This window comes from Protomyctophum bolini, assembly GCF_963924005.1.
Source record: "Protomyctophum bolini genome assembly, chromosome: 6".
Classification (NCBI taxonomy): Eukaryota; Metazoa; Chordata; class Actinopteri; order Myctophiformes; family Myctophidae; genus Protomyctophum; species Protomyctophum bolini.
This window is the reverse complement of record NC_137867.1, coordinates 47,841,410-47,868,725: the sequence shown is the minus strand read 5'-3', so window position 1 is coordinate 47,868,725 and position 27,316 is coordinate 47,841,410. Positions and strand designations below refer to the sequence as shown.

Below are 27,316 nucleotides of genomic sequence, written 5' to 3'. Positions count from 1 at the left end.
TGCCTTGATGTCATTTTCGTTTGATGTTTAAAATACATTAATGTTAGTACATTTTTTTTACCACATTTACCTAAACAATAATTGAGTCAATGTTGGCCCAAACATGATTGAAATGTTAATAAATCAATATTCTCTAATGGGCTTCCTATGTTTTGTAAAATGGTCTACAGTAATGTCAAGTATATATTATATATGACAGTTTTGAAGTATTCGTCGTTTTTTGTTTCTCATTTGGTGTTTGATTTCACTTAAGGTTTAGTTTTGAACTAAAACATATAGGCCTAAGTATAGCCTAGTTTTATTTGTAGGGATTTCTACTCTCTGTTTAGTTATTGTTTTAGTCTTAATTTAGTTTTTTTTTAGGTATTATTAGGAAAGCCTTGATTTATAGAAGCTATAAAAAGGGTATAGGATGGCATCAGATATGGTTCCATCTGAAATTAAAATGCTTTCACAGTCACACTTCGCAAATTCTATTTAGTTTTAGTTCATTTTAGGTTGAGTTAATTTTGCATTGTTCATTTGAACAACGTTGTGTAGGTGTAGGCCCGGCCCAGCCAAGGCCCGGCCCACAACAGCCCTGACAGCCGGGCTCAGCTCTATCGTAGCTGGGGAGCCACTACAGGCCCAAAAGCTCCACAGTAAAGTTAACCTGTGGTGTCATTGAGTCATGAAACACTTTTTATTTGTGTTTTTCCTATTCATTTGGTCATTTAATTGTCACCATAGACACAACCAATACAAGGCAAAGTGTCATCATACTTTAAGTAGCATGTGACACTAGTGGCTTTTCATGATTCTGAATCCATTTTAAGCATTAGTTTCCACAAAAAACACCCCTTGGCCTAAAAACGTCGATAGCCGTAGCCGTCATCACAAAAATGTGATATGATCAGCACAGCACATTTGGGCAAGTGGATATGGCCAAATTTAGATTTTACGTGGCCCAGTTTCTAATTGCAGCCGTCCGTAGGTGCCCTTTGAGAGCGGTTTTGAAGGAGTCAAGGGATTCACATGTCTTAATGACTGTTGGTAGGGCGTTCCACATTTTGGTGGCATAGCATAGGAGCGAAAATAATTTAGTCCCTTGTTTGTGCCGAATCTGGGTTGTACATGGTTTATTGCACTCCCTCTGGTGTTGTGGGTGTGGACTTCGTTTACATTAAGGAAGTATCTAGACAGGTACATGGGTATATCTTGGTGTATCGAATCTTGTGGACCAGACCCATTGCAAGATGCTGTACTCTGTCGTCGACCCTAAGCCATCCCAGCCTGTCAAAGTGGGCAGGGGTGAGGTGGGTTCGGGGGGTGAGGCCAAGTAGGAGCTTGACCAGTTTGCAGTGGTGGCCGAACGGTTTGCGGAGTGGTCTTGATATCGGAAGGTTGCTATTTTTTATCCCCGGACTGGTACGTTAAAATTACCACCGCTGAAGTGCCCTCGAGCAAGGCATTGAACCCCTACCATGAAATGTTCTATGAGCAGGGCCTGGCTGTAAACAAGTTCTTGAGCTTAGTCCAGTTTAATACCCTGGGTAAACATGGTAACTTTGCTTTGTTGGCCACCAGATGGGGTAGTTTCCTAAGATTCCGCATGGCTTGAGGTTTGAGGTTGAGTATGTAGAATTGGTACATTTCAAACGAGTCAATACAAACTACAAAGTCAATACAAAAACTGCTACATTGCATACGAAAACCAAGACTTGTTTACATCAGGGTTCTCCATTTTCAATTCATCATGATAATTATCTGAATTAAAGACGATACACTTATATGAACAGAAAATTATCATAAAAGAAAAATGTAATCATTTTTTTTATTAGCGTACAGGGGCCAGTTTCGAATTGCAGCCGAACAAGAAGGCTTTTACTGGAAATGTGAGCAGCCTTCTCTTTTAAAGAAAATAATTATTCATTAATTCATTTATTTATGTTGTTTGTTGATTCAATATTTGATATTTCATGGTTTCCCGTGTCTATTTTGTTTAAAAATGTGTATGCTGTTGAAAGCAGCAGATCTGCAAGCTCTTTGGCTCGGCTGCAGTTGCGACGCGTAGAGCTTGCAGATCTGCCGTTTTCGACGCACGCGACCCCGGAAGTACAACATCCCAACCGCCTCTCGCCGGAGTCTCGCGGTATTTTCCCGTTATGTTTTATTGTTATTGGATCCAACATGGCGTCGTCCGGAGCGGAGGTTGCTGCTGCTGTGGACGCAGAGCCTGCAGAGAGGTAACAAAACACGTTTTATTGTTGTTGCGACGCACTTTTAGTCACATTAACCCCCTCCGTGTATAAGATAATAAAGTGTTCATATAAACCTGACCTCCCGTTACGAGTCAGAGATAGCAGGAGAAGAAGTAGCATCTGGGCTAGCTGCTAGCCTATAGCCACCTGATTCATGATGAATGAGATGAATGCTAATGTATGGGGTTGTCCAGGACAGCGGGTTCCCACAGAGGGGTCCCTGAGGGAGTTCCAGGGGGTCCCCAGTCTCCCCACTGCTAAATGATAATTAGTCATAATCGGTCTCTAAATGTTTTGATGAATTGAACAAGGTGGTTCATGTCAAGAACCCCCAAACAAAATAATATTATGTATTTGTTTGCAGAACCGCATATGAAAATTAAAATATAAATATAAAAGATTTTCCAATAATCTTTTGACAATAGCATAACTAGTACAATCATCACAATGAGCTATATAGTAGATTTATCCCCCCCCCCCCCAAAAAAAACAACGACCAGGTGTCAAGTGCTCATGTGGTTGCCTAGTAGTCTGGATGGCCGAGCGGTCTAAGGCGCTGCGTTCAGGTCGCAGTCTCCCCTGGAGGCGTGGGTTCGAATCCCACTTCAGACATCACTTTTTCCCCTCACTGTATATGTTTCTTTTCCCTGTTTGCTTCCTTTATGATGAATTCCTGTTCTGTTCTTTGACTATATAGAAGTGTCTATTTGTACGTCTCTAAATGTTTTGATGAATTGAACAAGGTGGACCCCCTTGTAAACGAGTGTAATGCTTTATTGGGTCGTCCACTCACAGTTAACAGTCTTTGTATTGAGTTTGTGCTTGAAATGTACTGTAATTCTGCAAACTGTTAATAAATATTCCAATCAATCAATATGAACCAAATGGACCCTTATGGGTCTGTACTGTAACTATATTTTACAATATAAATTGGGGTCCCAGAGGTAGAAATGCCGTTAAATGGGGTGTCAGTAGCCCTAATGCATGTCAAACTAGGGGGTTCTTGAAATGAAACGGGCTGAGAAAAAAAAATCTTCTCTTCCTGCAGACATATCTTTTCAAATGGGGGTCCGTGGGCTGATGAGTGCGTGCCAATTTGGGGGTCCCTGACATGAAAAAGGTTGGGATACCACTGGTCCAGAAACCCTGCAATCATTAGCATAAAACTTGCGTGCTGCTGCTGCTAAATGTAACATTACTTTAATAGTAGTACCGCTGGCAATGTAGTGTCAAGTGTCCACATTAACTTTATATTTAGACAATAATGTTACTATAGGACCTCATCAAAGTCAAACACACAGGATTAATAAAATAAAACGGACATATTTAAAGGAGAATTCCATACTAAAGGGCTTTCTTACCTTTCTTTGTAGTTGTTACGTCCCCCACCAAAGAGGTCCAGGTATTACTTTGTGCAAAAGCTCCTTATTGGCTATTTCCCCTACCATAAGCACAAAAAAATACCTGGACCTCTTTGGTGGGGACGTAACGACTACAAAGAAAGGTAAGAAAGCCTTCTAGCATGGAATTCTCCTTTAAGGCAAGCAGATGATGCTGTAGTCTCCCTCCCCTGTTTACATTATTATTTACATTTGACCTTCCTTTAGAATATTTCTCAATTTAAAATGGATAGTCTCTGAAGGGCTTTAACCCATTCTGACCTGAGATCAGATTCATACGAGGTTTCCACTGGACACACACTGGTCTGATTAACCCGTTCTGACCTGAGATCAGATTATAAAAATGTCAGTCGTTTCTTCGATTTTTACAAAAATAGCAGACCTACAAGCTCGTAGCGCGCCACTCGGTGGCGCGCTATGAGCTTGTAGATCTGCTATTTTTCAATAGCTAAAGCATGACATGATGCCAACACCAAAATGGGTTCCCGTTCAGAATGGGTTAAGGGGTGGCTCAGGGTTAGAGTGGCCGGATGGTTCGAACCCGGGCTCCCCCAGACTTAGTGTCGGAGTGTCCTTGAGCAAGACTCTGAATCCCTAATTGCTCCTGATGTGCAGGTTGGTGCCTTGCATGGTTTCCGCCGCCATCGGTGTATGAATGGGTGAATGTAATGCACAATATCTATGTAAAGCGCCTTGGATAAAGGCGCTATATATATGCACTATTTACCAAATGCACCATTTTATTGGCACGAGAAAACGTGCAAGTGTCACAATATAATCAAGCTGTTAAAAATGGGGAAAGTATATACAGTTAAACGGTTACAGCATTGTGTAAACAGCGCTATGTCTCATTGCGTTGTTATATACACGTTTTACAGGTTCTAAAGCTTTTTTTTTAAACAAATTGCAGCATTTTTTTTTAGGTTTGTCCAGCTTTGAGGGTTTGTTTGTGTAAACAAACATTGACCTAGCACAAAGATTGAATGCCATTGACAATTGGCCAGTTTTGAGTGCTTGTGTACAAACATTGAAGACGAATGTGAGGACGCAAATTGTGATTTTTTTTCCCGGAATGAGATGATGTATGATGATAAGAGCGCCCCTCACTTCACACAGCAGCCAGCCAGCCACACACATAGCTCCTTAAGGGAGTGGTTTCAGTGCCCCACTAAAAAGAACTTAGGTCAGCCTAAGCCCATGGAGACTTGAATTCTTGGATATATTTTTTTACATTCCTAAGCCAATACTTTGATGGCCAGCAGTGGTTCTCTATGGAGACACAAAGTTGACTCTTTGTGACAGCTCTTTAAAGACGTAGATTAGATTTTTGATGGGCGCTAGCCCCTCCTATATCCTGCTTTTGGTGTCTGTCCACAAACGTCCTACACAAACAATGAATGGATAATTTTGCGTCATAGTGTCTGAGCAAATTGACATAAAAGTGACAATTTTACGTTATGATGATGTACGATGATAAGAACGCCCCTCACTTCACACGGGTGTGATTTATTTTATTTCAAGGACCCCAGTTTGATATGCATTACGTCATGGACCCCAATTATTATTATTATTATTATATTTTATACCACGGTTTTGTAACCTATTTTTCACCCCTGTGTCAATTAACTAATGTGATCCTGGGCTCTACACACCCTCCACCAACCTGGGGAGAGCAACGGACTTGAACTCATGCTTCCTTCATGCCGGAGTGTCCATGTCGCTCCTTTACACCTGACAGGGGGGAGTTTCCCTGGTTGGACGTAGCGCGTGGAAGGAACACGTTATTCCAACCAGTTCCTTTCCCCTCCATCAGGCACCACGGCTGGCCAGGGGGAGGCAGTTTAGAGACCAGGATTACTACTGCATGTTTTTTGTGAGGGTACCTACCCTAGGGGACACGGGGAGAACATGCACACTCCACACAGAAAGGCCCTTTCGACCCCCGCCTCGGGTATGGGCTCTGATGTGACGCGGAGGAGAGGACACGCCGCCAGCACCCACAGCCCATGCGTTAACCCATTCTGAACGGGAACCCATTTTGGGGTTAGCATCATGTTATGCTTTAGCTATTGAAAAATAGCAGATCTACAAGCTCATAGCGCGCCACCGAGTGGCGCGCTACGAGCTTGTAGGTCTGCTATTTTTGAAAAATCGAAGAACGACTGACATTGGTCAGAATGGGTTAATCAGAATGGGTTGATCAGACCAGTGTGTGTCCAGTGGAAACCTCGTATGAATCTGATCTCAGGTCAGAATGGCTTAAGAAACTGTCATGACCTTTTATATATTCTTCTATTTATTTCAGTGATGCTGGATTTGGTGAACTAGCAGCTAACATGGACACCGAGTCATCCAATGGAAAAGAGGGAACGGTAACTATTTCTAATATGCATTCTGGAGCTTTCCAATTCTCACCTGATGTTTGGCATTTAATTCCCAGAACGACTAGCTTTGATATTGTATGCAGAGATTAAAATAGGGTGCATTTTGCATCCCAAAACGCAGTTTATAGTTAAGGGACGCAATAAAACCACCTCTGGTACACTACTGTACTGTTTATTTTGCTAGCTTTAGTTATAATAATAATTTCTTCTTCTGTTTTCTACATGAATTATAACCATATAAAATGAAATGGGAGTTTAATGCTGCAATTTGTAAAAAATGGCAAAATATGACTCCTAACATTGTTGAAGTGGGACTCATAAAAAGTCCCTGGGACTCATTCTAAAAGTCCATCCCGGGACTCATTACATGATGTGTGATTGTGTGAACAGGTGGATTTTTGCTAAACACATTTTTGGAACAAAATGCCTCAAATCATCCAATTGCCATCCAAGGCATGAGAAGAAATTGCACCCTTTTTACATTGGCTTATTATAGCGCCACCAGGAGGCCACAACCTGACCTGCCCTGTTGGAGACATGTGCCCCTCGGGAGACTTTTTCTAGTTTTCACTACTTCTTAAACATTTGTTTTCTAATTGATGGAATCTCTTTGATTTATTTCTTTTTTGATTTCATGAAATCCTGCCCCACCGCTGTTTGGGTTAAGTGTGTGTTCAGACCAGGGGGGCAGTGAAGCCAGTAGGAAATCCTGACTTCCTGAAAGTTCATATAATGGCCTGTTGTGGCGCTGTCATTGGGCCCAAAAAAACCCCCATAGCTCCATAGAGGTCCATGTATTTGGGCCCAACTTCACCTAGACTGTATTACCTTAATAAACATGGTCATGAATACTTTCTGCTTCCAGTCACTAGTTTAAAGTCTCATTTCTAATGTCATAATATTCTTTTTGGAAAACTATGGTCCCATTTATTAAAATAATTACCATAAAGTCGAGTATGTTCTGAGGGGCGTGGCTACCGTAAAACTAACGAAGAAGAAGGGGGGGGGGGGGGGGGGAAGTCCCGCCTCGTTGTCTGGGCCAGCCAATGGGCCAGCTGGGCCCAAACGGATCTAGAAAGATGGCGATTTACTGACAGGCATCATCTTACGTCCATATATCAGAACCGGAGAACGCTTTGTCCATATTTCTTTACAGTCTATATGGTTCAGACAAACTGCTTCTAAAAAAATAAAAATAAAACCTCCAAACGGTGTTTGTTTGTTGTTGTTTGTTGTTGTTTCAGGAAACGGTGGGCGAAGGCTCCGAGGCCGCCGACACCCTGACGGGGTCGGGCGACGAGGAGAGCGGGCGCCAGCTGGGCGAAGTGGAGCTGCAGTGTGCTCTGTGCATGAAGTGGTTCACCGCCGACACCTTCGCCATCGACACGGCGTACGTTACGTTTATTATTATTCAGATATTAACCCATGAAGTGGTTCACCGCCGACTCCTTCGCCCCTTTTGTGGTGTTAGTATTACGTTATGCTTTAGCTATTTTTGAAAATCGAAGAACGACTGACATAGAAACACAGCTTTTTCAGAAAACTGTCATTTTCAAGCAGACATTTTTAGAATCTGATCTCGGGTCAGAATGGGTTAAACCATTTAGACCTGACCAGAGTTAGTGTCAAAGTGTCCTTGAGCAAGACTCTGAACCCCTAAATTGCTCCTGAAGAGCATGTCGGTGCCTTGCATGGTTTCCGCTGCCATCTGTGTGTGGGTGACTGGGTGACTGGGTGAATTGATGCACAATCTATGTAAAGCGCCTTGGATAAAGTGTGGTTCAACATGAGCTGAGATCGGGGTGCATACTTAGTTTAGACTAGTCATTGGTTAGACATGGGTTAAGGTTAGGTTTAGCGTGAGGGTTTGAGATAGGTTGTAGTTGTAGGACTAATGACTGGTCTAACCAATGACTAGTCTAAACCAAAAACTAAAGTACTGCACCCCTGAGATCACATGCACATGCACTATAGGGCGATGGAAGTATTCCTTCATTTAAACACATTTATTTTTAAATATTTGTATCATTTTGTTCACTGCCGTCTTTCTCCATTCTAGAACTTGCCTTCCCTTCATGACCAACTACGTGTTCCACTGCAACGTGTGTCATCACAGCGGAAACACCTACTTCCTCCGGAAGCAAGCCAGTAGGTGTTCAGCTTCATGTGTGGATGTGGAACGGATCAGTTGTACAATCGGGTGTTTGTATGTATGTCATGTTGTCTTATAGCTGAGTTTGAGTTTGAATCTTTATTTCGGTCATTTAAAAATAAATAAAATTAAAATTAAGCAATTCACATTGCTTCATTTACATTTCTTAGTCAACGCAACGACTATTCTAACCGAAAAGGTATGGGCTGAAGCATAAAGCTTATTTTGCCCACCTTTTTAATATAATACAAATAATAATAATTAGTCTGTGATCAATTATCACAGTAGCATAATTTATGAAAAATGTTTACTCTCCTGAATGTGTTTCAAATGGTATGGCTGTTGTGACTTCTTGCTAAAGGACTTCATTCTGTTTGTTCCAGTCCAGACCTTAAGGAGATGTGTCTGACAGCTCTGGCTAACCTGACTTCATTCTGTTTGTTCCAGACCTTAAGGAGATGTGTCTGACAGCTCTGGCTAACCTGACTTCATTCTGTTTGTTCCAGACCTTAAGGAGATGTGTCTGTTGTTCTGTTTGTTCCAGACCTTAAGGAGATGTGTCTGACAGCTCTGGCTAACCTGACTTCATTCTGTTTGTTCCAGACCTTAAGGAGATGTGTCTGACAGCTCTGGCTAACCTGACTTCATTCTGTTTGTTCCAGACCTTAAGGAGATGTGTCTGTTGTTCTGTTTGTTCCAGACCTTAAGGAGATGTGTCTGACAGCTCTGGCTAACCTGACTTCATTCTGTTTGTTCCAGACCTTAAGGAGATGTGTCTGACAGCTCTGGCTAACCTGACTTCATTCTGTTTGTTCCAGACCTTAAGGAGATGTGTCTGTTGTTCTGTTTGTTCCAGACCTTAAGGAGATGTGTCTGACAGCTCTGGCTAACCTGACTTCATTCTGTTTGTTCCAGACCTTAAGGAGATGTGTCTGACAGCTCTGGCTAACCTGACTTCATTCTGTTTGTTCCAGACCTTAAGGAGATGTGTTTGACAGCTCTGGCTAACCTGACTTCATTCTGTTTGTTCCAGACCTTAAAGAGATGTGTCTGTTGTTCTGTTTGTTCCAGACCTTAAGGAGATGTGTCTGACAGCTCTGGCTAACCTGACTTCATTCTGTTTGTACCAGACCTTAAGGAGATGTGTCTGTTGTTCTGTTTGTTCCAGACCTTAAGGAGATGTGTCTGTTGTTCTGTTTGTTCCAGACCTTAAGGAGATGTGTCTGACAGCTCTGGCTAACCTGACGTGGCGGTCCAGGACCCAGGAGGAACACCCAAAGACCATGTTCTCCAAAGACAAGGTTGTTCAGTCGGTCCAGAGACAAACAAACAGTTTTGGGGGTTTTTGGTGTTTTTTGAGTGGTGCAAAAACCACTCCAAGGAACAGCAATGTCCGTGTCTATGTGTGGTTAACCTTATGAGTACCAGTAGGGGCGCTGTTGTGCCATGCAGACACACAGAGAGAGAGAGAGACAGTGCTGCACTGCTGCCTGCTAATGAGAGCGAGAGAGAGAGAGGGGGAAGAGTTGCACCACTCTGTTCACAGTCACACGGGTGTGATTTTTAGCATTATGTTGTACTTTAGCTATTGAAAAATAGCAGATCTACAAGCTCATAGCTACGAGCTTGTAGGTGCTTCTTGGGGGGGGGGGGTCCCTGGAACAAACATATTTTCAGACGACTGACATAGAAACATAGCTTTTTCAGAAAACTGTCAACATTTAGAAGACTTCTGTAGAATCGTCCTCAGGTTTTAAATAGGTTAAACATGAATGCTGTAACTTGTAATGTTTCACGTTGTTGTTGCAGGACATCATCCCGTTCATCGATAAGCACTGGGAGTGCATGACCACTCGTCAGAGACCAGGGAAGGTCACATGGCCCAACAACATTGTGAAAACCATGGTAACCTAGCTCTTTTTCCATGGGTTAAAGTGGGTACTGTTTTTGTGTATAGTCTCGCGTGGTCCAGACTGTTGCAGTGTTGTTTTTGGCAGCAAAAGTTTGATTTTAAGTCTCATTTTAGTCACCTGGAATGTGTTCTTGTTAGTCTAGTTTTAGTCGACTAAATGTTTTTAGATTTTAGTTGACCAAAACTACAGTTGATTTAGTCAAACAAAATGTGTTTAGGCGGGCCTTTTGATGCCGACATTCACTTGCTGAAAATAGCCGATCTAAAAGCCCACAACGCACCGCAAGGTGTTGCAGATCTGCTATTTTATAGATAGATAGATAGAATACTTTATTGGCAGTTTAAGAAAATTACAGAAGAATGACATCATTTTAAAAAACGCCAAATGGACTTAGACACAAAAAAGCCTTCGCTTGTTTCCATTGTGGTCCACTTTGTAACATGAAACTATACACATACATACTGTACAGACAAAACAACCATGGAACATATAATAAATAATCCTTATATATAAGGCTGGGAGCTATATACATAGGACAAGAGGTACCCTGGGAGAATAGTCCTGAGCATGGGAGATGGGCTATCCAGGGTCGGAATCTAATTATGGTCGGAAGCTAACTATTTTCAGCATGCAACCGAGTATTAAATGACTTATACTGAATCTCTTGTCCGCTAGCTCCTTCCCTAACATTTTTGTCTAGTTTTTATTTGTTGTTTATTTAGTTTTAGTCATTGTTTAGTTTTGATTTCGTTTCCATTTCGTTTTCGTCAGTGGAAAAAGGTATTCGACGAACATTTTTCGTGTTTTATGCAGGAACGCCTACTGAGTTATGCGGGAACGTTTACCGAGTGGCAAAAAAACCCCCGACTTTCTGACCTTGACAGACTTCCCATAATATACAAACAGAAATGTCCTGTCTGATTGCATTAAATGACGTTAACCCATTTTGGGGGCGGGAACCCCTTTTGGTGTTGGCATTATGCTATGCTTTAGCTATTGAAAAATCGAAAAGAACGACTGACATGATAGAAACATTGCTTTTTCAGAAAACTGTCATTTTCAAACAGACGTTTTTAGAATCTGATCTCAGGTCAAAATGGCTTAAACTCACTTTTTGCCAAATCGATTTGCCCCTCACTTTATGCAAGCCCATGCCCCTCTATATAACTAGAAAAAAGTCATGAAGTCCTTTATGTAATCTTCCATGTCGGTACTTTTCTCTGCATATGAAAAGAGAAGGGAAACCTGCACACTCATATGCTCCAAAAGATACATTTATTGACAACGTTTCGAGCCAAGGCTCTTCATCTGGTCAAACTCAAGATGTCAGTGATCCACCCACTTAAATAGACACCCACAGGTCACGTTACTAGTCAGTGGGTGGAACCAACACTACATGGTCATTAGATAAAATACTGAATACCACAACAGTGGAATAAGACAAAAGGACATCATGATTATTATAGAATCTAAGACAGTGATTCACATAATCGGGTATTATTACTTGGGCAACAATTCACATTATATACAGCATACAATAAATAAATTATAAAAAGTGGCTGATGGGGAAGTCCTCGTTCATTCCCTTGGCTTTGGGGACATTGTATTTAAAGTGTAAATCCAAAAGGATTCACGTTGTAACGATAATCTATTTAGATCCCCTCCTCGCCTTAAGCATTTTACATGTTCAATCCCCCTGATTGGTACGTTTCTCTGCGTCTGCGTTCCAGAGCAAAGAGCGAGATGTGTTCCTTTATGTAATCTTCCGTGTCGGTACTTTTCCAGAGCAAAGAGCGAGATGTGTTCCTGGTGAAGGAACACCCGGACCCCGGCAGCAAAGACCCGGAGGAGGACTATCCAAAGTTCGGCCTGTTGGATCAGGTAATAACTTTTTATTTATTTACACACACCTTTCTGTGTTGTCAGTCACTGCTGTTTGTATCCTACTGGCTGCTCTGCCAGGGTGTGAGGAGCCCCCACCGGGAGGACCCGCAGCCCTGTAGGACTACATTGATCCAAAATGCCGCAGATCGCCTGGTCTTCAACCATCCAAAAATTCTCACATGTCTCCCCCCTTAATCTCCGCTCCCCCCTCCACTGCCTCCCGGTCCTCCCGCCCGCACAGAATACAAAACTCTGACGCTAGCCTTCAGAGTGGCTCATAGACACATGAACACATGAAAGATTGTGGCACTCCCATCTTTAAACAATGTGTATTTGACAGTGTGCGCATTTGTTCTCCTCCTACAGGACCTGGGGAACATCGGGCCCTCGTACGACACCCAGAAACAGACCACAGCTCCCCCTGCTGTTGGAGGACTAAATGGTGAGTCCTCGCAACAATCGCCATTCAACGATTTATTTTGTATTTAAAAAAAAAAATTATCTCAAGAGGCCAATGAGGAGGTGGGTCAAAATGACACAGGCAGACCCCAATGGCCCCTGGGGGGCCCCAATGACCCCTGGGGGTCCCCGGGCCCCATTGGCCCCTGGGGGTCCCCGGACCACACTGGTCTATGACGTATGGCTCCATATTTATGACGTGGTTCCAACCCCATTCATTCATGCTCAAAATGTGGTCAATCCAACTAAGCCCCTTTTTGGCTTTGACTCTAAACTGATAGTATATAGATTATGGAAGATATCAGATCTACAAGCTCATAGCGCGCCACCGAGTGGCGCGCTATGAGCTTGTAGATCTGCTATTTTTGAAAAGTCGTGAAAATGTCGCGCAGATCTTTGAATATATATTCTTTCAGAGTGAACATTTTTAACTAAAATATTTGCTTCTGTGGGGGTCCCTGGAACTACATATTTTGATATGGGGGGGGGGGGGGGGGGGTCTGTGGCCTAATAAAGATAATTCTGGGGGTCCTTGACATGAAAAAGGTTGAGCACCACTGACATAGAAACATGGGTTTTTCAGAAAACTGTCAGGATTTAGAAGCCTTTTTTATTTTTTAAATCGACATCAGTCCAAAATGGGTTAAATATGCAAGAACCTCTCCGCCCCTTCGCATCGAGTCCACCTAAAGGCTCATACATAGTCTGGATTTTCGGTGGTGAGGTGACCACCGAACTACAACATGACGTCACTGAGGTGACCACCGAACTACAACATGACATCACTGAGCCGCGGTGAAGAGCAAACCACCGCCACCGCTCCAGCCCTTCTCTCTGTTTTTACTCACCACCGCTCAAGGTTATTTCAGCTCCGGTGGTCAGCTCACCACCGGAGCGGTGGTCAGCTCACCACCGGAGCGGTGGTCAGCTCACCACCGGAGCGGTGGTCACCTCATCCCCGGAGCGGTGGTCAGCTCACCACCGGAGCGGTGGTCACCTCACCACCGGAGCGGTGCAGGTCACCTCACCACTGAAAATCTAGACTATGAATAGGCCTTAAGTATTAGGTGTGAATGTGACCTAAGACAATGTTCCAGGTCACTGTGGGTCTAAGTGTTGTGCATTGTGTTCCAGGTGGATCAACCTTCTCAGGTGAATATATATATACATATATATATACATATATACGTAGCGTTTTGAACCATGTGTGCAATGCGTGTGTGTGTGTGCTGCATCCTCCTGGCAACGCTCTGGATAGAAGACCATGTGACCCCTTTCCCCCCCATCGGTTGGTTCCCAATGGGAACCGGTTCAGTTATTTTTGGTTCTCTTTGGGGCCGATTCGTACTCCTATTTTACCCCTGTTTCGAAAATATAATGCAAAACATAGAATATATGAAAAAAGCTACTATACTGTGGAAGTGTTATCATATATTAATTTAATTTACTTATATTGATCCTATAAACAATCTAATATAGGTATGGTTTTGCTCCACTCAATTCATAATTAACCCATTTTGGAGCGGGAACCCCTTTTTGGTGTTTTTAAACATTGTTATAATTTAGCTATTGAAAAATAGCAGATCTACAAGCTCGTAGCGCGCCACCGAGTGGCGCGCTACGAGCTTGTAGGTCTGCTATTTTTGAAAAATCGAACAACGACTGACATAGAAACATGGCTTTTTCAGAAAACTGTCAGGATGTAGAAGACATTTTTTTAGAATCTGATCTCAGGTCAAAATGGGTTAACATTCCAATGTTGGAGCTCTGGGCTCATGGACTCAGAACCACAAAGAACTGAACCGGTTCCCGTTGAGGAACCAAGCGGTGGAAAAAGGCATCTGTGTGCGGGTGTGTGTGTGTGTGTGTGTGTGTGTGTGTGTGTGCGCTGCTTCCTGTAACCCTCTCTGGACAGAAGACGAAGTTGCCCCCCCCCCCCCCCCCCCGAGCTTAAAAACAATGTCCAATTCAGGACTGGGTGATTATTATTATTATTATGGACAAAATCAATTATTTTAGTTTCTTGCAAAAACGCCCACCTGGCCAGCGATGGCGGCCAGCCAGAGCGCTCTGCAGAAGACGTCCTAATCACTGTTCATTTTATGTGGACATTAAAGAAATAGCAAGCTCTTGTCATGCTTGTATAGACCTGTCTCCATCAGTGTTGTTTTTGGCAGCAAATTTATGTTTTAGTTTTAGTATCTTGATTAGTTTTCACTTTGTTTTAGTCTAAATGTATTTTGGCAGGCTTTGAGGCCGGCGTAATGACTATTTTCACACTTGCTGAAAATAGCTGATCTACAAGCTCACAAATGACTTGTACTGGATCTCTTGTCCACTAGTCCCTAACATTCTAGTCTCGTTTTTATTTGTTTTTAGGAAAATTGTCAATACATTTAGTTTGAGTCACCATAGCTTATTTTTTCATTTATTTTCCATTTAGTTTTCGTCAGTTAACCCATTCTGAACGGGAACCCATTTTGGTGTTGGCATCATGTTATGCTTTAGCTATTGAAAAATAGCAGATCTACAAGCTCATAGCGACATTTTTTTAATCTGATCTCAGGTCAGAATGGGTTAATAATGAAACTGTCAGGATGTAATAGACATTTTTTTTTAGAATCTGATCTCAGGTCAGAATGGGTTAAAAAAAAGTTAGTGGACAAAAACAACACTGGTCCTCATTGCATGAAAATTTAAATCAAAAATCAACGGTCAACTTCATCCGGCTCCAGTTGTAACCTCCCTGTCTACGCTACGCTGCTCCTCTGCATTATGATTGGTTGCCCCCCCCCCCCCCCCCCCCCCACACACAAAGCTTTCTCCCCTCTTATTGGTGGATTTATGTCTGCGCCTCATCCTCTGGCTTGTTGCTGATTGGTTTTGGAAAACGTCTGCCCGTCTCAAATGGCACTCTGTCTTCACATCCAGGTGTGAGTAGGTCAGTGTTGTTTTTGGCAGCAAATTTCTATTTTAGTTTAATGAGTCTTTGGACTGAAACTTCATTTTAGTCACCTGAAATGTCTTAGTGTTAGTCTAGTTTTAGTCGACTAAATGTCATAATAATTTGGCGGGTCTTGATGCCGTCATAATGAGTGTTTTTACACTTGCTGAAAATAGCCGATCTACAAGCTCACAGCTTGTAGATCGGTTATTTTCAGCATGCAACCAAGTGTAAAATGACTTATACTGGATCTGTTGTCCACTAGTCCCTTCCTAACATTTTAGTCTAGATTTTATTTGTCGACGAAATTGTCAGTATATTTAGTCTTATAGTTTTAGTCATCATAGCTTAGTTTTCATTTAGTTTCCATTCGTTTTTGTCAGTGGAAAAAGGTAGTCGACGAACATTTTTCGTCTTCGTTTTAGTCGACGAAAACAACACTGGAGTAGGTATAGGGTGCCGTTTTGGATCTGTTGTTGGCTTTCATCCGATACTAATTGGTGTCATTCCTGCTCCTCCTCCTCCTCCCAATCTGTGCCTTTCTGTATCGGACCCCCTGCGGCTTCTATTAGAGATGTACCGAATATTCGGCCGCAGAAAATATTCGGCAGAAAATGGGGCTAAAAATGCGCATTTTCGGGCCTGAATAGGCAGAAAATATATCACCGGCGAATAGTGTATGCAATTAATGCATTCAAAAGAGCTGAATAAATGTTTTATGGACCCATAATAGTGATTATTATTTTGCCATAACCATTTATTTTGCCATAAATCAGGTAGCTTTAAGGTACGGCCATGACAGCAATGGTGGGGAAAAAAAGTAATCGTATTCGAATTTCCCTTTCGGTGCATCCCTAGTTAGAAAATCCATTGTTTCCAGGCTTCTGGTTGGCTTGTTTTTTTGATATACAGGACAGGTATATAAATGTAATTTGAACCTTTTGGTATAATTTTAATTATGTGCAGGAAGGAATCTTGTTGAATGTTCTAATCTAAAGATTATCTTTGGTGTCATTCCAAGTAACGACTGCTGCATAACATTATGATATCATTCTATGTTGTTTTTGGCTTATCATAACCTGACTGTGATGGGGGGAGCTTACATTTCATATCTCAAACACCATGTAGTGAAAACTACTGTAAATGTAACCGATTTTTGGAAATCGCGACTCTTAATTCGAATCGATGCGACACCCCTACTACTACTCGGCCTTCTCAAACACGTGTAGAAGCCGTTGTTTCGCTATATTATGACGAACATAGCAGATCTACAAAGCAACGTGACCTCGTAGATCGGCTACGTTATGTTTTTGGGACGCACAAACGTTGTCGTTATCGGGGACGATATTATTTACTTGTTTCTGACCGGGGAAGCTTTCAAAAGGGTTTTACTGGTTAGAAGAAGAACAAATAAATAAAATGATGGGTGAATAAAATGGCACCGTTTATTTCACTCTCCCAGTACTGTAGAGTAGATGTGAATAGATTTCTGTAATGTACACAGTACGGCACATTAATTATTCAAGCAGGGCAACCTTTAGGAGGAAGATGGAGGGCATTTCTGAGCAAAATGGTAGCGAAGAAGAGGCGTTCTCAATGGCCTTCTATTCCAACACAGAATGATATTGAGGATATTGATTTTTTGATTTTTACTCTTCCAGATTCTGTCCAAAAATCCCGCAAATCGTTACACACTATCTCTATAGTCATGTGTTCAAGACGGATCTGTCCCATATTTCATATTCCGTCTCCTAATTGGCTAACATTGGCTTTCAAAGTTTTGCAGGATTGGCCCGTTTTGAACAAAAAGCCTCAAATCATCCGATTGCCATCCAAAGGCGTAAGAAGAAATGGCACCCTTTTCACATTGGCCTATTATAGCACCACCAGGAGGCCACAACCTGCCCTGCCCTGGTGGAGACCTGTGCCCCGAGGTTATAGCGCCACCAGGAGGCCACAACCTGCCCTGCCCCGGTGGAGACCCGTGCCCCGAGGTTATAGCGCCACCAGGAGGCCACGACCTGACCTGCCCCGGTGGAGACCCGTGCCCCGAGGTTATAGCGCCACCAGGAGGCCACGACCTGCCCTGCCCTGGTGGAGACCTGTGCCCCGAGGTTATAGCGCCACCAGGAGGCCACAACCTGCCCTTCCCCGGTGGAGACCCGTGCCCCGAGGTTATAGCGCCACCAGGAGGCCACAACCTGCCCTTCCCCGGTGGAGACCCGTGCCCCGAGGTGGCACTTTATGTCGCTCTTGATGTGGCACATGATGCAACATAGACCAATCCCTGCCTGTCTTTGCGTCTGCTGTCAACCTATGACAATCTTGACAAATTTGGTGCCGTCACTGTGTGCGCATGTGTGTTTGCCCGCACGCACAATCGCGCATGATTGTGTCCTTTAGTTAGTACGTATGCTGCTTGTTGTTGCTTTTTTCCGTGCGGTAGCATAACTGTTACGAAACCCTTATATTAGCAAAGTCTAGAGGCTAGAGTAACACAACATGAATGAAAATGGGATACCAAGCATTAAAAGGTGCAAATAAATGGAGACGACACAGGTTTTAGAGGCAAAAAGTACCTTATGCGTAATAACGTAACGTAACGAGGTTCTGTGTTTGGTTCTGGTTCTGAAGGCGCCCTGGCGGGGGCGGGGCCAGGGAAGGGGCGTGGCGCCAAGCGGAAGCAGCAGCAGCAACAGGAAGGAGCCACGGCGGGAGGCGGAGCCAAGAGGACGCGCAGGTCAGTGTTGTTTTCCTCGACTAAAACTTAAGACGAGAAATGTTCATCGACAACCTTTTTTCACTGAGGTAGAAAACTGAATGAAAACTGAGCTATGATGACTAAAACTAAGACGAAATGTATTGACAATGTCGTAAAAATGTTAGGAAGGGACTAGTGGACGAGAGTATAAGACAAGTCATTTTACACTTGTTTCATGCTGAAAATAGCAGATTTACAAGCCACTATAGTTCCACACTCACTCCAGAGGGGCCACTATAGTTCCACACTCACTCCAGAGGGCCACTATAGTTCCACACTCACTCCAGAGGGGCCACTATAGTTCCACACTCACTCCAGAGGGGCCACTATAGTTCCACACTCACTCCAGAGGGCCACTATAGTTCCACACTCACTGCAGAGAGCTACTCTAGTTCCACACTCACTCCAGAGGGCCACTATAGTTCCACACTCACTCCAGAGGGCCACTATAGTTCCACACTCACTCCAGAGGGCCACTATAGTTCCACACTCACTCCAGAGGGCCACTATAGTTCCACACTCACTCCAGAGGGGCCACTATAGTTCCACACTCACTCCAGAGGGCCACTATAGTTCCACACTCACTGCAGAGAGCTACTCTAGTTCCACACTCACTCCAGAGGGCCACTATAGTTCCACACTCACTCCAGAGGGCCACTGTAGTTCCACACTCACTCCAGAGGGCCACTATAGTTCCACACTCACTCCAGAGGGCCACTATAGTTCCACACTCACTCCAGAGGGCCACTATAGTTCCACACTCACTCCAGAGGGGCCACTATAGTGTTTTCTTATATACAAATAGGCTGGCACGGGCAATGACCCCATCTGCTGGCCACCTGGCAGAATGGTATCTATCCTGTTTTAAGTTCTGTCCTCTCTCTGCAGTGACCCTCTGTTCTCGGCCCAGCGCCTGCCGCCCCACGGATACCCGCTGGAGCACCCGTTCAACAAGGACGGCTACCGCTACATCCTGGCGGAGCCGGACCCCCACGCCCCGGACCCGGAGAAGCTGGAGCTGGACTGCTGGGCCGGGAAGCCCATCCCGGGGGATCTGTACCGGGCCTGCCTCTACGAGAGGGTTCTGCTGGCCTTACACGACAGAGGTATCACACACTCACTTAATAACCTCTCTGTGCCTGTAGAGGGTGCTGCTGGCCTTACACGACAGAGGTATCATCACACACACACTTAATAACCTCTCTGTGCCTGTAGAGGGTGCTGCTGGCCTTACACGACAGAGGTATCATCACACACACTTAATAACCGCTCTGTGCCTGTAGAGGGTTCTGCTGGCCTTGCACGACAGAGGTATCACACACTCACTTAATAACCTCTCTGTGCCTGTAGAGGGTTCTGCTGGCCTTACACGACAGAGGTATCATCACACACACTTAATAACCTCTCTGTGCCTGTAGAGGGTTCTGCTGGCCTTACACGACAGAGGTATCATCACACACACTTAATAACCTCTCTGTGCCTGTAGAGGGTTCTGCTGGCCTTACACGACAGAGGTATCATCACACACACTTAATAATAACCTCTCTGTGCCTGTAGAGGGTGCTGCTTGTTTTTCTCATGATCGGCTGATACCGATAGGTCCGATACCGATAGGTATCGCCGTGTGTAACCTACATTGTCCAAGTGATATATTGTAAACATGGTCGCTGACGTGGTTTAGCGACTAGCCCTTTGACAGCTCATCCATCGTAGCTGGTTTACAAGTGAAATGGACTTCCTGTTGCAGAAACTGCCTCGTCAATGATTTAGTAATGATGTAATGATTAGTCAACACTAGTTTTATTTGAGTCATCTCATGACGTCCTTTTGAATGCCTGTCGGCATTCTCTAAATCCCTTGTCTCTCAGTTGGTGCGCAAATGCGCCTCCATCCATATGCCGTTGATCTACCAATCAACGGCAATTTTGACGACGCAGCGGCACCCGTGTATGTATATAAATATAACGTACTTTACGTTGTTTTCCAGCGCCGCAGCTGAAGATCTCTGACGACCGCCTGACGGTGACGGGGGAGAAGGGCTACTCCATGGTCAGAGCGTCGCACGGCGTCCGCAAGGGATCCTGGTTCTTTGAGGTGTCTGTGGACGAGATGCCCCCGGATACCGCGGCCCGGCTGGGCTGGTCCCAACCGCTAGGTACACACACACACACACACACACACACACACACTGATACCGCCGCCCGGCTGGGCTGGTCCCAACCGCTAGGTACACACACACACACACACACACACACACACACACACACACACACTGGTACCGCCGCCCGGCTGGGCTGGTCCCAACCGCTAGGTACACACACACACACACACACACACACACACACACACACTGGTACCGCCGCCCGGCTGGGCTGGTCCCAACCGCTAGGTACACACACACACACACACACACACACACACTGATACCGCTGCCCGGCTGGGCTGGTCCCAACCGCTAGGTACACACACACACACACACACACACACACACACACACACACACACACACACACACTGGTACCGCCGCCCGGCTGGGCTGGTCCCAACCGCTAGGTACACACACACACACACACTGATACCGCCGCCCGGCTGGGCTGGTCCCAACCGCTAGGTACGCACACACACACACACACACACACACACACTGATACCGCCGCCCGGCTGGGCTGGTCCCAACCGCTAGGTACACACACACACACACACACACACACACACAATGTCTGTCTGTCTGTCTCCTTCTTCTCCTGACAGGTAACCTGCAGGCTCCTCTGGGCTACGACAAGTTCAGCTACTAACCAGAGTTTTAACTAGAACTAACTAAGATGAGAGAACATATTACTCCAGTTTTGGCATCACTGCACTGGCTTCCAGTTGTTTTTAGGATTGATTTTAAAATTATTTTACTTGTCTATAAAGCTCTCAATGGTCTCGCACCTTCCTACCTACATAACTGCCTGCCTAAATATGTCCCAAACCGCCCCCTAAGGTCTTCCACTGCTGGCCTGCTCGCTTTGCCTAACAAAATGGCAACTTAAAAATACGGGGAAGCAGCTTTCTGCTTCTACGGGCCGTCGGCATGGAACAAGCTCCCACTGTACCTTCCACAGGCAGCCTCTGGAGACATTTTTAAAGCTCAGCTCAAGACCCACTTCTACAACATTGCTTTTAATTGATCTTTTATTTATTTTTGTTATTCATGTCCTCACTGTATTGCATTACTGCTTGTTCTTAATGTTGTTGCCTTGCTTTTCTTTTATTCTCCATTGTTCTGTAAAGCACTTTGAGCTGCATTTCATGTCATGAAAGGTCCTATACAAATAAAGTTTTATTATTATTATTATTATTATTATTATTAACCCTGTCTGTCTGTCTCCTTCTTCTCCTGACAGGTAACCTGCAGGCTCCTCTGGGCTACGACAAGTTCAGCTACTCGTGGCGCAGCAAGAAGGGCACCAAGTTCCACCAGTCCATGGGGAAGCACTACTCCTCGGCCTACGGCCAGGGAGACACGCTGGGCTTCTTCATCGAGATGCCCGACGGAACAGAGACCGCCAAAGCTCTGCCGGACACTTACAAAGACAAGGTACAACACTAGGACACTTACAAAGACACGGTACAACCCTAGGAGACTTACAAAGACAAGTTACAACCCTAGGAGACTTACAAAGACACAGTACAACCCTAGGATACTTACAAAGACAAGGTACAACCCTAGGAGACTTACAAAGACACTGTACAACCCTAGGAGACTTACAAAGACAAGGTACAACACTAGGAGACTTACAAAGACAAGGTACCACCCTAGGGCACTTACAAAGACAAGGTACCACCCTAAGACACTTACAAAGACAAGGTACAACCCTAGGAGACTTACAAAGACAAGTTACAACCCTAGGAGACTTACAAAGACAAGTTACAACCCTAGGAGACTTACAAAGACACGGTACAACCCTATAGGACACTTACAAAGACACGGTACAACCCTAGGGCACTTACAAAGACACAGTACAACCCTAGGGCACTTACAAAGACACGGTACAACCCTAGGAGACTTACAAAGACAAGTTACAACCCTAGGACACTTACAAAGACACGGTACAACCCTAGGAGACTTACAAAGACACGGTACAACCCTAGGAGACTTACAAAGACAAGGTACAACCCTAGGGCACTTACAAAGACAAGTTACAACCCTAGGAGACTTACAAAGACACGGTACAACCCTAGGAGACTTACAAAGACAAGGTACAACCCTAGGAGACTTACAAAGACAAGGTACAACCCTAGGAGACTTACAAAGTTCAACCTGTACGTTATGTTGTGATTTCAGGCACTGATTAAGTTCAAGAGCTACCTGTACTTTGAAGAGAAGGACTACTTGGACAAAGCAGAGAAAGGTCTCAAGGTCGTCACTCCCAGCAAGGTCGGTGAAAACACTGTTATTCCAGGGGCCCCAAGGTCGGTGAAAACACTGTTATTCCAGGGGCCCCAAGGTCGGTGAAAACACTGTTATTCCAGGGGCCAAGGACCCCGGCTTTAGCACAAAACATTAAAATAATAGCAGTAATGCAATACAGTGAGGACATGAATAACCAAAGATTCAATCAATTAAAGATCAATTAAAAGCAAGAGTGTAGATATAAAAGTGGTTAATATAGAAGAGATACTGAAGACACCCTCAGTATCTCTGCGGACCTCCCTGTTGAAGAGACCGCTGCTGTATTCCAATTGAATTTAGCTCCATAACCAAAAAGGCAATTCAGATTTACAATGATTCTACCCACCCTCTTTTCCTTTCCTCTCCTCTCCTCCCCATCCTCTCCTCCCCTCCCCTCTCCCTTGCTGTATTAAACCCTATGTATCCTCTCCTCTCCTCTCCTCTCCTCTCCTCTCCTCTCCTCTCCTCTCCTCTCCTCTCCTTCCAGATGATCTTCTATAAGAACGGGGCGAGCCAGGGCGTGGCCTATGAGAACCTCTTCGAAGGCCTCTATTTCCCCGCCATCTCCCTCTACAAGGGCTGCACGGTACGTACACACACACAGCAGATCTACAAGCTGCAGATCTACAAGCGCGCCACCGAGTGGCGCGCTACGAGCTTGTAGGTCTGCTATTTTCGCAAAGAACGACTGACATAGAAACATAGCTTTTTCAGAAAACTGTCAGGATGTAGAAGAACATTTATATAATCTGATCTCAGGTCAGAATGGGTTAATGAAGGCTTTCCTTTTTGTCGACAGGTGTCTGTTAACTTCGGCCCACATTTCAAGCATCCTCCCAAGGACATAAAGTACCAGCCGGTGAGTAGCACGCTATGCTATAGAGCGTCGCAGTCCCGCCCCCTTTCAGAACGACGAGTGGCCCAGGAAATGAATCCCAATGCATTTTTCCCATAGGCTTTTCTTAAAGTATTTATTTAAAGACGGTTACGCCGCGGACAAAGCCAACTCGGATCGTGACAAATCATGACAATGAACACAATATTTTGGGGCCGATCAAATCATTAGAAAGAAGAAAATAAAGACAGGAGACAACACTATTTGTTTTGTTTTTCTAAAAATGATCTAAAAATGATCCCTGGGTCGGCGGTTCGAATCCCAGCTCCTCCTGTCTACATGTCAAAGTGTCCTTTTGGCAAAGACACTGAACCCTACGTTGCCTCTAATGAGTTATTGGTCGGTGTGAGCTCGCCACCGTCGGTGTGTGAATGTGGGAAGTGAGGACGCTGCAGGCGTCGACTGTTCGACCACTTCACCTCCCTATGTATGAATGAATGAATGAACCATTGTATAAAGCGCTTTGAGCACTTGGAAAAGCGCTATAAAAATGCAACTCATCATCATTATTGTAACCGTACACTGACTGTCATATTGTTTTGTTGGTGTGTGTGTGTGTGTGTGTGTGTGTGTGTGTGTGTGTGTGTTGTGGTCTTCAGATGAGCGACATGGGCTGGGGAGCCGTGATCGAGCACACGTTGGCTGACATGCTGTACCACGTTGAGACGGATGTGGACGGGAGACGCAGCCCCCCCTGGGAGGGGTGAGCCCCCCCCCCTGGGCACCACACACACACACTCTCTCTCTCTCTCTCTGTAGTTAGGGGCGGGCAGCACACATTTGCATTGGACGTCACGTATGCATTATACACACACAACACAACGTGAGATCAGATTCTAAAAAATGTCAGTCGTTCTTCGATTTTTCAAAAAAATAGCAGACCTACAAGCTCATAGCACGCCACCGAGTGGCGCGCTATGAGCTTGTAGGTCTGCTATTTTTCAATAGCTAAAGCATAACACAATGCTAACACCAAATAGGAGTTCCCGTTCAGAATGGTTTAAAGTGGGTGGAAGTGATGTGTTTTGAAAGGAAAAGAAAAAGGTTTTTTTTAAAGTTTAAAGCTGCAGATAATACAAAAAAGGTGATAAGCTGCCTCATGGTGGCGCTATAACAGGCCGTTCTGGAACATTTGGGGGCAGAGGTTCATCGTTGGCATCCAGGGAGTGTGTGTGTGTGTGTGTGTGTGTGTGTGTGTGTAAAGTTTGGCATCGACCGGGTTAATGGTGCTGGAGATTAGCTGGTAACGGACGGACGTGTGCAAAAACATACTCTCCTCATGCCTTCGGCTGGTGGACACAATTATGATGATAGAAATTATTGCAATTCATGTTTTTTGTGTTCATTAACAGTCGTCTCCGCCATTTCTCCAACTCTTAAAACATTGCCAGGTCGGGGATACCGATCGTATATACAATCAGGAGGGCAGAGTTAATTTATCACCTTTCAATTTTTATAACGCTCCAGTGCCAATTTTCACGTTTTGTCTGTTCCAATTCTTTTTTTTACTCGTTTATCCTACGTACTGTTCTCTCTGACTGAAGTCTGGAGTTCTCTCTCTTGTTTGGATGGAATTGGTATCCCAATATGTTCTGTTTTAATCTAGAGCGTCGCAGTCCCGCCCCCTTTCAGAACGACGAGTGGCCCAGGAAATGAATCCCAATGCATTTTACCCCATAGGCTTTTCTTAAAGTATTTATTTAAAGACGGTTACGCCGCTGGACAAAGCCAACTCGGATCGTGACAAATCATGACAATGAACACAATGTTTTGGGCCGATCAAATCATTAGCCCATTCTGGGCAAGGAACCCATTTTGGTGTTTTTTACCCACTCAGATCGGGAACCCATATTTGGGTTCTGTACAGTATGTACAGTATTCAAAAATGTAAACATTTTGATTCTGCTATATAAATATTTGAAGTTTTTCAGAAACCTTAGGTCAGGATTTAGAGGCGTTTTTAAGAATCGGCCTCAGGCCTAAATGGGTTGGAAAGAAGAAAATAAAGGCAGGAAAGACAACACTATTTGTTTTGTTTTTCGTCTTATAAATTATTTGATCGGCCCCAAAACATTGTGTTCATTGTCATGATTTGTCACGATCCGAGTTGGCTTTGTCCGCGGCGTAACCCGAAGGATATTTGTCTTCACAATCTGTTCAACACCCACATCAAAAACAACACAGAGCACATTACACCAAGACAATACAAAAAACAAAACGGTTAACCCATTTAAGACTGACAGCAGATTCTACAAATGTCTTCTAAATTATGACAGTTTGCTGAAAAACCCTCATGTTTCTATATTGGTCAAGGACCCCAAAAAAATTATATGTAATTGGCCTCTGACCTCCATCTGAAATGATGATGTTCCAGGGACCCCCCCCTCAATATTCTTCAATAGCTAAAAGTAACATATAAATAAAAACACCAAAAAGGGTTTCCCGTCCAGAATGGGGTTAACACTTAGCATCTATTGACAAATTATGATCTAATTCACGCCAGCATTTTTCCCCATTTGAGCTCTTATTTTTTAAACGCCACATTTCCCAGACTCCCGGCACTGAACATAATAAAGCAGGAAGTGAAACGGGTCTCGGACCGGCCTTGTTTACCAAACGGATCAGTGCACTTCGCACCCGTTGGTTGCCCTTTCATGGTTGGACAAAAATCCTCTCTCTCTCTCTCTCTCTCTCTCTCTTTCCATCCACCACCATTGAAATAAGGTGCTGTTCAGTTGCTTCGTATTGACATTCTGTTCACTCAATTCTTATTTTAAACTAGGTGTCAGTCAAAAAGGACCACCAAATGTGACTCATGGGCATATCACGTTTGTCTTTTAGTTTATTTTACAAAAGAGATGTTTTTTAGTCAATTAAATATAAACAAGGCAGAATTTAGACATTGCACTGGCTCCCTCCCTCCTTCTGTTCAAAGACAGGCCTGTCTGAATCTGATGGTCTCAGGTCTGTTGACACCGTGATGTTTGAAGCTCTAAAAATGATGTCCTTAGTTTAACCCATGCTGACCTGAGATCAGATTCTAAAAAAATTGTCTTCTACATCCAGACAGTTTTTCTGAAAAAGCCATGTTTCTGTGTCGGTCGTTATTCGATTTTTTTCAAAAGATAGCAGACCTACAAGCTCGTAGCGCGCCACTCGGTGGCGCGCTACGAGCTTGTAGATCTGCTATCTGCTAGTGTTTGAGCCTCTCTCCTCTCTGTCCGGCCTTTTCCTGTTCTGAACAAACAGTGGACTCTGACGTCTGATGAGAAATGTTTATTGTCTTTGTGAATTTATTTTCTTTGTTTTTTTTATATATAAAAATATTAATGCTGTTCAGTTGTAAAGTTTGCAACTGGTTTATATTCCTGGTTAAATAAAAAAAAGTACATGGAAAAAGGTTTATTTCCCCTTTTCTTTTCTTTATTAGTACAAAGATGAAGACATTTCATTTAATCAGTGTAGTGTGTGTAACAGCAGTAACAGCAGTAACAAGCAAAAGAAAAAAGTGTATTTAAATACGAGGACGTCCTTTTACCCAACAGTTTGAGCATATTATGTTTTTCAATAGTCTGTTAACACCCCGAGTGTCTTAGACGGAGGTCTCCGTCCTGTCGATTAGTGACGCTCGGAGCCCAGGACGGACATTAATACTATTATTATTATTATCAGCAAAATTGGACGGGACCTGTGATATCATGGCCTACTTTTTATTTGTGTTAAAAATTAAAAACACTCCTTAGGGCCGATTCATACTCCGAAATAAAAGTCGGTTCGGCGCTGTAGAGCCTACAATTTGACGTCATTTGAGGTTCGGGGGGGGAGGTTATCGTCTTAAAGTCGTCT

The 27,316-nt window shown here is 44.0% G+C and overlaps 1 protein-coding gene across 1 annotated transcript; it reads left to right on the top strand.

The window, feature by feature from the left end:
• The first annotated feature begins 2,173 nt into the window (after nt 1-2,173).
• On the top strand, nt 2,174-24,306 carry ash2l (ash2 like, histone lysine methyltransferase complex subunit). Its single transcript, XM_080766079.1, has 17 exons — nt 2,174-2,225; nt 5,946-6,012; nt 7,269-7,414; nt 8,084-8,172; nt 9,383-9,477; nt 9,986-10,081; nt 11,875-11,970; nt 12,340-12,415; nt 13,567-13,584; nt 18,011-18,116; nt 19,026-19,243; nt 20,125-20,292; nt 21,527-21,720; nt 22,468-22,560; nt 23,063-23,161; nt 23,375-23,434; nt 24,070-24,306. The coding sequence occupies exons 2-17, from the start codon at nt 5,977-5,979 to the stop codon at nt 24,175-24,177; spliced, it is 1,698 nt and encodes a 565-aa protein (XP_080622205.1). The 5' UTR covers nt 2,174-2,225; nt 5,946-5,976; the 3' UTR covers nt 24,178-24,306.
• Nucleotides 24,307-27,316: the final 3,010 nt, after the last annotated feature.